The following is a 12,038-nucleotide window of genomic DNA, read 5'->3' on the forward strand; positions in this document are numbered from 1 at the left end:
GAAAGGAACAAAACCCTACATCCACAATGTGCATCTGAAAAATCAGTTTCAGGTCGTGCCGCCATAGATCCGTGAGCCACTGTTCCCAAATATACCTCCTACTGCCCTGGCCCCAGGGTCCGGAAGGTGTGTCTGTATTCCAGCTTCTCTTAGGCTTGGCTGGCTTCAGGACAGGAAACACAGAGCTGAAAAGTCACACCGGAGTGATCTTTTTCCTTCATCCTTTCATTTTTCCATTATAGCTTGAATGTTCATTGTCTGATTGCTGTAGTGGTTTCCTAATCACAGTGACCAGGGAGCACGATAGCAGTCATCAAGCTACCAGACCTGTACAAACTCAGTGAGAAGGGAAGAAGTCAGAAGCCCTTGTATAGACCAGCCCTTTAATGGTAGATTGAGAAGGACCCCCTTTTGCATGTGGGGCCTTCCTAGAAGCAGTCCCAGGAGCAGCACGTGCTACACTTGAAGACACCTTAGCACTTAAGTAGCGGTGAGCATCTGCTAGCTGCCTGCCTCCTGCAGTAGGTTTCTGGTGTTGAATTTCTCTTTCCTAGGAGTCATACTGTATGTCTTGTTCTCTGTAGCCTTGGCAGCAGGTGTCAGAGTTCAGATAAACTCCAGCTGTGCGCTGTCATCTCAGTTGTTGTCTGGTGTCTTACACTGGAGGAGAGGCACCTCCTCGTCTGTGTCGGAAGGCCTTTTGCTATTCAGGGTACCGCTCCTGTGCAAACAGAAGGGTTTTGAGGGAACGGTGGGGTCTATACTCCTGGCACGGAGGCGCTGTAGATCAACTGGTACAGTGTCAGCCCTCAGACAGAGTGTGCTGGGAAGGCGTTGTGTTTGCTCTGAGGAGCAGTACCACTGAGCAGCGTCTACCTTGCTGTCCCTGGCTCTGTTCCTGTGGATCTGCCAGTGCAGGCAAGGCTTCTCACAGATGCTTGGTTCTTCTGCTGCAGGCTTCAGCAACAGTTGCCCATCCCCAAGGAGCACCCACCGTTTTGTCATTGGAAAGAAGGGTGAGAAGCTGCAGGACCTGAAGCTCAAAACTGCAACCAAAATGCAGGTCCCCCACCCAGATGACCCCAGCAACCAGATCAAGATCAGCGGCACTAAAGAAGGGATTGAGAAGGCCCGGCACGAGATCCTGCTTATCTCCGCTGAGCAGGTACCTCAGTACTGTGATCTCTCTCATGGCATTGGCTGCTCAGCCATTTTGCTTCCCCGTGGTGTAGTCGGAGTTTGCAGCCACCGTGGCTACAGTCAGTGGCTAACGTTAGCCTGAACGGAGACGTATGCTGTGCCACTCGCTGGCTGTGTGAGCACCGCTGCCAGGTCCTGAAACTTCTTGTGCTGCGTTTTGTCCATCTCTGAAGCCAAAACAAGCATTTGATAGTTGAAGCGACGCGTCTTAGGTGCCAGCTGAGATAAGGCAGGAGATCACAGGGGTGAATATCGTAAACAAGGAGCAGCAGCAGCAACCGTATTTGTAGATTGAAAGAGGTGGAGATCTACAAGCCCGCAAACTGAGAAGGTTGCTTGGGCCAGAGTGTCAGGCAGGACACCCCTGGGAACTTAGCTGTGCCTGGCAGAGACTGTAATATAGAGGGCAGTTCCCACCAAGGTCTGTTGTGGGCTCTTCCAGGATAAGCGTGCCGTGGAGCGGCTGGACGTGGAGAAAGTGTACCACCCTTTCATTGCTGGCCCTTACAACAAGCTGGTGAGGGAGCTCATGCAGGACACAGGGACGCGCATCCACATTCCTCCACCCAGTGTCAACAAGACCGAGATAGTCTTCACCGGAGAAAAGGAGCAGCTAGCCCGGGCTGTGGCTCGAGTTAAGAAGATCTATGAGGAGAAGGTACGGATGGTCCATAAAGCTTCCCACCTTCCCCTGGCACCTGCTCCTAGGCACTCTTCCCTTCTTGTTCTACTTTTGTGCATCCCTCCGTTGCATCTGGCTCAGCAGCCCTTGCAGTACATGACCCCGAATCCTACCGTTTCCTCACTCGGCAGAGTGGGAGCCGGGCTGATACTATCCGGGAGGTGACAGATTTCTCGCTTTTCTGTATCGTGGGAATTAGCAGGCCACCAAGAGCTCCCCTGGCTCTTGTTCACACCGGTGCTACTAAGGAAGGAAAGAAGTGTGAAGTCTGCAGTGGTGGCCAGCTGACAGTATCAAAGTTGCTACCTAAGTAGAAGTTGCTGAAGAGCGAATGTCACTCCAGTTTATTTCCCACAGCCAAACGCTGCTGTGAATATCCTTGTTGTGGGTTGCTGGGCTGTTTGTCCTCGTGGTTAGGTCTGTATTTGTACCGGTCTGGATTTCAACAATCGGCTTATAGCCTGCACAGTGTTGCATCACGGCACTGCCTGGGAGACGGCTGGGAGTTGAACCCTGTTGTCCAACGGGGGGACGGGGGGGACGACAACGACATGCCTGTGTGTGCGTGTGGTCTCTTCCATGCCGTGTCCCAGGGAGCTTGACACAGCATGCTAGTTTTGTACTTCCCCTGTGAATTTTTGAGCACAAGGCTTTCTGTAGGCAGGGGCCCAAGGGGTGCTAGGGTACTGCCGAGCCACTGTGCTCAGCTTGGCTTTGCTCTTTGCTGGGCGCAGAGTCTGACTGCATCTTGTGCCTCTTCCTGTCACTCTTGTCCTTCCCTGCCCCCCTTGTGATTGACGCCTCAGTGTCTCTGCCCCTACAGAAAAAGAAGACTACTACTATTGCAGTGGAGGTGAAGAAGTCCCAGCACAAGTATGTCATCGGCCCCAAGGGGAATTCCCTGCAGGAGATCTTGGAGAAGACTGGAGTCTCTGTCGAGATCCCACCCATTGACAGTAGCTCGGAGACGCTGATACTGCGAGGCGAGCCTGAAAAACTGGGGCAAGCATTGACTGAAGTCTATGCAAAGGTACTGACAAGATGGGCTAGGCCTCTTTTGAAGGTCCCATGAAGATACATTTGTGAGCACTGATGGGTGTAGCGGGGGTGCTCTCTCTTGGGCCATTAGAGGTGCAGCTTAGAAGTCAATACCGGAGGTGCAGCATGGGAATTGAACTGAATTGTTGTGAAGGCCTCTTCCAGTTTGTCCATCAAACAGCTTCTCTGTTTTTCTGTCTCTCAGGCCAACAGTTTTACCGTCTCCTCGGTCTCTGCCCCCTCTTGTCTTCATCGTTTCATTATTGGAAAGAAAGGACAGAACCTGGCCAAAATAACTCAGCAGGTGCCAAAGGTATGGATGAGCTGGTTAGCTTAGCACCCCCGGCGTAGAAAAAGGTTTAGTCCAGATCACTCGTCACGGGAGAGAGAGGTGTATTCTAGCGTGGGTAAACCCAGGGGGAAATGACACAGATCTTTGCTGTTCAAGGGAACCCTCTCTTTTACTGCTGCAAACACTGCTCATCCTATGTTATTGTCATGGGTTGAGCCCTTCCAAGGAAGCTTTATGTGGTGCTGTTTTGAGAACTGATGTAGCAGGATACCTGGAAATGCCGAGTGCAGCAAGGCTTCTCCCTGGTGAGTTAGACGGTATCTAGATAAAGGCTAGATGAGTAAACTTCTCCAAAGCCCTTGCAGAAACCGGGACAGCACCAGAGCCTTGGGCTCTAGGCACTGCCATATGGCTGACATCGTTAAGTTACTGACTTGGGAAATTGTGGGGATTTTGTTTGGGCTTTTTGGGAAGAGGCGCATCTCTTAGTGGCAGGGATCGATGGTGTAGGCCTGACCAAGAGCATTGGCCTGGCTTGGATCTTGGCAAATTCTTAAGAGATTCATTGTCTTTCACCTCAAGGTTCGCATCAAATTCACTGGAGGAGAGGATAACATCACTTTGGAAGGGCCTACAGAAGATGTGCATGTGGCTCAGGAACAGATTGAAGCCATGGTGAAGGAACTGATGAGCTGGAGTTACTAGTTCCAGTAAGAAACTGGGGGAAGAAGGTGCAACAGAGCAGAGGGGCCCCTGCTTAGGGCCCTGCTTAGGGCCAGAAAAAATTAGAACTTGGTTTTTGGCAATTGTTCATTGAAACACGTACTTTGTGTGCTAACGCAAACTGTCAGCATTCCTAGAGTTGTATGTAACATGCTGCCTGTGTGGCTGAGGGCTGCCCGGCAAGTGTGATGTGTGTGAGAGACACAGTTCAACTGTGAAGTGAGTGGGGGGTCCCGATCTGCGTTTCCGTGTTCCCCGCGAGGGGGCCGGCCAGAGACGGACGAAGCGATTGAAAAGTCGACGTATGAAGTGGTGGAATGCACTATTAGATATCAGAACGGGGAACTGTGGACCAAACACTAGAACGAATATCATTTGGGAAAAGCACGAACGCGGGGGCCCCAGGTCAGTAAAGGGGGAGTCAGAGGCCTTGGGAATACAGCCTATTAAACCCTGTTCCACAGGCAGTAACGTAACATTTGAGAACCGAACGGCAAGTCAGGAAGATCCTTTCTTGCTGTGGCAGGCTGCTTGTGTAAGGCTTTTATTGTCTGCTCAGGATGCTGGAGTAAATGAAGAGAACCAGTCCTTTGGGCGGGAGTGCTGAGGCAAGGCACTTTGTAAAGCGTCCCCCAAAGCAAGGGCAACCAAGTCATGCCTCGTCCTGGCTTTGTGGCTTTAGCAGTGCTTCCTGGCTCTTATTGTTGCAGGTGCTGTTTTCCTGCCTGAAGCCCTGGGGCTCCTGGGTAGCCGCCACCCCCCCAGCCCGCAGCTGCTGTCCTCAATAAAATGATCTTTCCTCTCTTCTGACTACGTCTGCCATGTGATAATTGGGGACTGGGCAGATATTGTTTGGTGGTGCGTCCTAGGGGAGGACTTTGGGATCATCCCTTGGCCCAGACTCCTTGCCAGTGGGCATCACGGCTGAGCTTTATGACTCACAGCACAGTCACACAGGGAGGTGGGGGCCGGATGGCACCTCTGGAGGTGTCACTGTCCCCTCAGCTCCTGCTCGGATTCTGGCTAAGACAACAGCCTGTGCTCAGGCTCGATGGATGCTCCACTGGGGAGCAGCGCCATTAGCTCAGAGCCGGGACAACACGCAGGCAGACACGGTGCCGCCGCTGACCATCACCTGCAGCTCGCTGTCCCCTGCGGCCGTCATCCCTGCACACTGACTGATGGGCAGTTTCTCCAGATGCCCACGCTCAGGGCAACGGTATAAAGCAAACTGCCACGCTGGCCACTACAAATACGTCGGCTCGCCCAAAAAGCTTTTCCAGCAGCTCCAACAGCAGCCGGACTGCTGAGGCTTTTGTGCGTCCCAGTGTGATACGGGAGACGCCGGCACCCTGATGGAGGACGAAGGATGAGCACTCTCACCATCAACCAGCTAACTGTTGCTCATAGGCTGCTGTGGTTCAAGCGGGGCCGCCAGCTGTGCAACACACAGCTGCTCGCTCCCTCCCTCCCTCCCTCCCTCCCCAGGGGGATGGCAGGGAGAACTGGGAGGCTCAAAGGGAGAAAACTCGTAGGCTGAGGCCAAGGCTTTGATGTGTGCAGGGGAACGTGCTGGTGCAGTTTGTGATTGAAAACTGCGGGGACATCTTTGGGGAGGAGGTGGCCGGCCCCTCCCCTCCATCAGCCGAGGAGGTGCCGGCACCTGTGGACAGGTGCACAGGTATGAGGAGGGGCTGAGGGTTTTCAAAATCTGGGGCTTCTGGTCCAATTCCTTATTGTGCTGCTGGTGGATTTTGGTTTAGGTGTTGTCCACTTCCACGAGGTCACTTTGCTGCACGTGCTTTTGTGTTCCATGGGTGCGTTTGGAAGATCAAAGGAGCCGTGCAGGTGAAGCAAACGCAGAGCCCCAGGCAAAAGACTTCTTGCACACAGCACCCTCTCTGCTCATCCTCTACAAAGAAGCAGGGGCAGGTATGGTGGTGAAATCAGAAATAGTAGAGGGATGTCAGGCCAAGAAACACTGACACGTTTCTCATGTATGACAGTAGTTTCTGATAGGTCCAAGCAGCTGCTGTGCCTCCTCCTGCCATTAGATCTCTTGTCTGTTTGACTTTTCCCACCCTCTAATGATAGAGAAGAAAAACCAGAAAGGTTGTTTCTCAGATGCATTGGGAATGTGCTTAATCAATCTAAATACCTACAAGAAGTCAAATACAAAATCGCAGATTTAAAAATAAAAGGCTCACGCCCCAGAATGGGATAATGCTGCCCAAGGGATAACGGCAGAACCGTGTCCCAGGAAGGCAGAAGCAAGCCCAGCAGAACGAAGCTGGCAAGGGTCTGTCCTACCCTCCAAGGCCCCTCCAGTTTGTGGTGCCCCAGCCCGCAAGAAGGGGCAGCCCATCGTCCCAATTCATCAGAGCTCCTGAAGCCTATCTTGCAACCGTGCAAAATGTGGATAATGCAAAGCAACCAAAGGGATCTTATTTGAGGAGCTAAGGTAGCAATTTGGAAAACGGTAGCTTACTACTCCAGGTGTCTTGCCACCTGTCAACTTCAACCTTTCCGGTTCAGGCACTTGTACCTTTGCCTCCAACCACCCCCGAGAGCACAGCAGACTCCTCGGTAGACCCGGAACAGCTGATGAGCCTTTCAGAGGAAAGAAGGTAAAATGAGCTCCCTTTGTTTAAAATGAGAACTGATTCCAGTTGATCGTGGTTTTACCTCTCTAATAACACTGTGCAATATCAAGGTTTGCAGGGTCTTTCATTTCAGGAAAATGAAAAGCAAAGAAACAGAAAGGGAAAACAGGTCTCTGGAGAAGAGGCTGAAAGCACACCAGAAGAGAAAAGGAGAGAAGAAAAGCTTTTCGAGATCAACCGCTGAAAAAATTCAGGAAGGTCAAGAAGCCCAGGTGTATCCAGACACTGCTGTCCATCCCTCAAAACTCTGAACACTGCACTAAGTGCATGAACTATTTTTAGCGTGCACAAAGATGGCCCCGGATAGGAAGCAGACACCTGCCTTTTGGAAAAAATTGCGTGTCAGCAGGAAACTGCCATTCCCAATGTTGCAGGTTTGGTTTTGCACTTACTGAAGTACTGTTTGCTCAAGGGTAAGCAGACACCTCGCCACAAGAGCCTCGATCCTTAGCTATTTGCCTAGCTACCGAAATAAAGAGGCAAAGTAAGTCCCGCTGTTCTGTCCATGTTAGCAATCCTCACGCTGCCCTGTATCATCTGGATCCCAAATATGCAGCAACGTTGTTCCAGGTCACTACATACGCTTTAGATGCTGGCCCTTTTTCAAAAGGCCGCGGTTCACCTGAGGTAATTTGGGGGCGGGTGGTGGTGTTTGTGGTGGTGGTGTGTGTATTGGGATGGACACTTTTTAGTTTCTTACTTCTTCTTCCCTTACCAGTAAACAGAGGTCTATTTCTCAAGATCTTGAGAAATGTCCTGAAAATAAGTTTTCGTGACTTTTTTGTATATAGATGAATACTCTTTTAATGTACACTATTTCACTGTTGCTAGAAGTACTATATTCCACTTCACATGGCTTGCTTCAGTGACAGCCTTGTACCGTAAATTCATATCGTGTACCCCCTTTTTCTTGGGGTCCACAAGTTGCGATGCCTGCAGTTTGTAGTCCCTGCATGCACAGGCTATCTGCCCTGGCTGAAACCTGACAGGATAACAAACGGTGATTGCTTCAGGCAGCTTCCCTATGCAGATGTCCCCGGAACCCCTTTGGAAGAGTAACCCGGAGAGGGTGCTTCACGGAAATCGCAGGCACTTCCAAAGCACGGAACTAATGAGCAGGACATGCACGGGAGAGTCTGTGTTTAGTAGCCACCTTATAGCTTGAAGTGAGCGATTCTTATTTGCTTTCCAAATCCATTTTCCTCCTGCCTAACCCAACTGGAAGTGTGAGTTCCACCGCAATTTTTTGTGATGTACTGAATGTATTCTTTTTTAAAAGCAGGTGCCACCTTCTTGGCTTTGCTTCACGCTTTGTGCTGTCCCCTTTTTCTATGTACAAGACACCCCACTGAAGACAGAGTGTTGATGGTTCTATTCAGCTGCAGGGGAACTGCCATGGCGGCTGTAAGAGAGGGGCAGGGCCGGGCGCAGGCCGGGGGGTTTATCCGTTCTGAGCCCCTCGACCCCTGCTGTGCATATCTGACAGCCCTGCCTCGCTCACAGCCGCTGTCCCAGAGGGAACAAAGCCCAGGAGAGAAAGTTCTCTGTCGGCTCAGGGGAAGCACCATGCAGGGGTGCAGCACCCTCGTGTTGCAGCCAAAGTGACAAACGGGCCCTGCTTCAGCGCAGCTCTCCGTGCAAAAACCTCCGTGGCTGCAAGGATCTCAAGCCTCGACTCTGAGCGCTCGATGGAGCTCCCTCCCAGCCAGCCGAGATTCCCGACCGTCCCGACGTGGCGCTTTCCCTCCCAGCAGCGCCCATGCCCATTGAGTGCCTTTCGCTTGCAGCCGGCTGTAATGCCGGCATCAACCCTGCACCCCAGTTTTTGGCCTCTCTGAGTGTTGCTCACTAGGATAGCCCCGAGAGTGACACCCCCCACCCCCAAGGCCCGTGCCGGCTGCCCCCATTGTGTCCATAGGGATAGCGGTTTGCCTGCGGGCATGGTGGGATGGTGTTTCTTCCAGGAACCACATGGGTGGCAGGGTGAGCCCTGGGGGGGCTTGCGCTGCCCGGGCTCACAGCTGGGGAGGCGGATTCCCCGCTCGCAGGGGCTGGGGGCGAGGGGAAGTGTTTTAGGGACGGACCGTGGGGGCCGGAGGGAGGGGTTTGAGGGACGGACGCCGAGGAAGGCCTCCTGCCTGCAGCGATGGCTCAGGCCCAGGGCAGGGCTCTTCTCTGGATGCCACGGGGGTCGATTGCAGAGGAGCAGGCTGCCCCATGCAGGGAGCAGGTGCGTGCCGGGGCTGCCAGGGGCCCTGCCTGCCTGTTCCCAGCCCAGCCCCAGCTGGGGCCAGCCCTGCGCTGCAGCCCCGGGGCCGAGGCGCACGGAGCCGGGCATTGCTGAGGGTGCTGCACCCTGACGGGCCCCGCCGCCGGCTGCCGGCTGCCCTGGGCTGCCCCTCGCTCTCCCCAGCTCTGCCTGCTGCCAGCGCCGGGGGCACCGCCACGGGGCTTGCCCCCTGCCCACAGCTGCCCTGACCCACATCTGCAGCTGTACGTGGTGCCCACATCGCACAGCTGGGGCGGGGGTGGCAGGTCTCTCTGGTGGCAGCCTGGGACTGGGGGCAAAGCCAAGCCCATCCCTCGCTTGTGATCTTTGTCCCCAGGGAGAGCCAGTGCAGACGTGTGCTGGCTGGAGAGTGTCCCGCGGGGAGGTGACGGCCGACTGCAGAGCAGCACTGAGACCCGCGCGACAGCAACGGCAGCCGGTGGCTGCAGAGCAGCCCAGGGGAGCTGGTTCCCTCGACGGGCCCCAAAGCAGCCTTCCTCAGCCCCTGCTTTTGGTGACGTGTGGAGCAGCGCAGGGATGTCTCTCAGGATTACAAGGTTATGGTATGCCACTGGTTAAGCGAGTAAAGTGTTAAAGCATGTTATTGTTATGGACAGAATGTGGGTTTGCTGACCTGGGTTCCTGGGGTAATGGTAGTGTGATCTTGTGTTCTGTGTGTGGGGGGTTTTTTTGTGGAGAGTGCCTTTTCTCAGCTTTTTGGCCTTTGCAGGGTTTGGATGGGTGCCTTTGGTTTGTGTACAAAGTTTCTTCTGGTTGTTTTTCTGCTGTGCTGCTGGATGGTGGTGTTTTTTCTGTCTTGAAACCATCGTTACAGGCCTAATATATCTCCTGCAGGTCAGGCAGTGTCACTTCTGGCGTGGTCTGACTCATTTCTGGTGAGTTGGTAGGTAGGTATGGAGGACTTGTGGTCCCTCCATGGAGGATGACTGCTAGAGGACTAAGAGGCAGATCTGTGGAGGGGTGAGAGGACTGCTGGCCCATAAGCAGTGACTGTCAGAGGACTAAGTGTACTTGAATTTACGTGGGCTTCCAAATTCATGGTTGTTTCTCCTGCCTTGCGGAAGAGCCATGGGAAGTCACCAGCCACACGGAAGGACAAGGGGTTTCCCAAGGCTACGTGGCTTTTTGGGTTTTGCTTTTGAATAAGAAAGTCCTGTCTCTACATGAGTAGAACTATAAACGGTCAATTTTGCCAACTTTAGAAAGCAGGGAGCAGCACTTTTGTGCTGTGCCTCACATGGCGGCCAGGGCATGGTGAGAAACAGCAAGAGAGTTTCTTCCTGGAACCTTCTCCAGGGGAGCAGTGCTGCACTTGTCAAGGTGAGGGGTTTTTTGGCTCTATGCGATTGCAAATGTGAGGGGTTAATTTTCAGAACACAGATACTAGGGAGCAGAACATTTGTGCTGTGCCTCACATGGCTGCAAGGACAGAGTGAGAAACAGCCAGAGAGTTCCTGCCTGGCACCTTCTCCAGGGGAGCACTGCTGCACTTACCCACAGTGAGGGGTTTTTTTTGGCTCTGCGTGATCGCAAATGTGAGAGGTCCATTTTCTCACCACAGGAAGCAGGGAGCAGAACTTTTGTTCTGTGCCTCACATGGCTGCTGGGGCAGGGTGAGAAGCAGCAAGAGAATTCCTTCCTGGCACTTTTTTCAGGGGAGCAGTGCTGCACTTTCCCAAGGTGTGTTTTTTTGTCTTTCTATGAGTGCAACCATGATGGGTCAATTTTCTCACCACAGAAAGCAGGGAGCAGAACTTTAGTGCTGTGCCTGACATGGCTGCCAGGGCAGGGTGAGAACAGCAAGAGAATTTTTTCCTGGTACCTTCTTTATGGGAGGAGTGCTGTACTTTCCCAAAGTGACTTTTTTTGGGCTCTTAACGACTGCAACACTTAAGGGTTAATTTTGCTCACCACAGAAAGCAGGGAGCAGAACATTTGTGCTGTGCCTCACACGGCTACCAGGGCAGGGTGAGAAGCAGCCAGAGAATTCCTTCCTGCCACCTTCTCCAGGGAGCACTGCTGCACTTTGCCAAGGTGAGTTTTTTGGGCTATGCATTATTGCCAATGAAAAGAGGTCAATGTTCTCACCACGGAAAGCAGGGAGCAGAACTTTTCTGCTGTGCCTGACACGGCTGCCAGGGCAGGGTGAGAAGCAGCCAGAGAATTCCTTCCTGGAACCCTCTCCAGGGGAGCAGCCCTGCACTTTCCCAAGCCATGTTTTTTGGTTCTGTATGGGTGTAAATGTGCTGTGTCAACTTCCTCACCAGAGAAAGCAGGGAGCAGAACTCTTGTGCTGTGCCTCACATGGCTACCATGCACGGTGGGAAGCAGCGAGAGAATTCCTTCCTGGTACCTTCTCCAGGGGAATTTCCCAGTTCCCGAGAGACTCCTGGCACTGGCTGCAAGGGCGCTCCCAGCCGAAGGGTGGGCCTGGGTGTTGTTGGGGTGGGAATTGGTGATGTCTCCTTTCCTTAGTCACGTTAACACTTTGGGATAACAAATGGATGCTTCGCTCCTATTGCTCTTTTATCATATCGCTCACAGTAACTGCTACTGGTTCCTTTTATCATATCGCATGCTATTTTCTTTTATTGCAATATAAGAAACTGCATTTGATATATTCCATTATTTGATATACTTGATAGATTTGATTATATTTGATGTGGAGTTCAGCTTTGCTGTGTATCCAGTCAGCCAGCAAAACATAATTCGGCGTAGTCGGCAGCGTACGAAGTAAAACGCTCTCTATTTAGGAAAAAAAAAAAGTTCCTCGACTTGCTATTGTCAGGTGGGAACCATTGCCTTATGGTGTTTGGGCCAGAGTGGTCTGGTGGTGCTGGGCAGTTGGGCCATGCCAGGGACAGAGGGACGGGGGCAGGGGAGGGGGCAGGGGGAAGGGGTTTAGTGAGGGATGGGTGGGAATCGATGAAGGTGTTTAGGGATGGAGCGGGGTGTGTGGGGGTGGGGCAAGGATGTGTGTTTGTGGGAGTGGGTGTATGGGGGGTGGGGTGTGGGGGGAGGTGGGGTGGGGGAGTGGGGGAGGTGGGGGTATGTGGGGGGGTGCGTATTGATACACGGGGGGGGAGGTGTTGAGGCTGTGTGTGTTATTTAGAGAACAGAGTGGGGAGTCTGGGGGAAGGGTTTTAGGGA

At 53.0% G+C, this 12,038-nt stretch overlaps 1 protein-coding gene across 1 annotated transcript; it reads left to right on the plus strand.

Moving 5' to 3' along the window:
• Positions 1–956: 956 nt before the first annotated feature.
• Positions 957–3,917, plus strand: LOC121081985 (vigilin-like; the record flags this gene model as incomplete). Its single annotated transcript, XM_040581311.1, is given in 6 exon segments — positions 957–990; positions 992–1,165; positions 1,643–1,858; positions 2,706–2,912; positions 3,126–3,233; positions 3,795–3,917. Coding segments are annotated over 6 exon segments (862 nt in total), but the record flags the coding sequence as incomplete, so codon positions are not given.
• Between the last annotated feature and the right edge of the window lie 8,121 nt (positions 3,918–12,038).

This window comes from Falco naumanni, unplaced genomic scaffold, assembly GCF_017639655.2.
Source record: "Falco naumanni isolate bFalNau1 unplaced genomic scaffold, bFalNau1.pat scaffold_103_arrow_pat_ctg1, whole genome shotgun sequence".
NCBI classification, from domain to species: Eukaryota; Metazoa; Chordata; class Aves; order Falconiformes; family Falconidae; genus Falco; species Falco naumanni.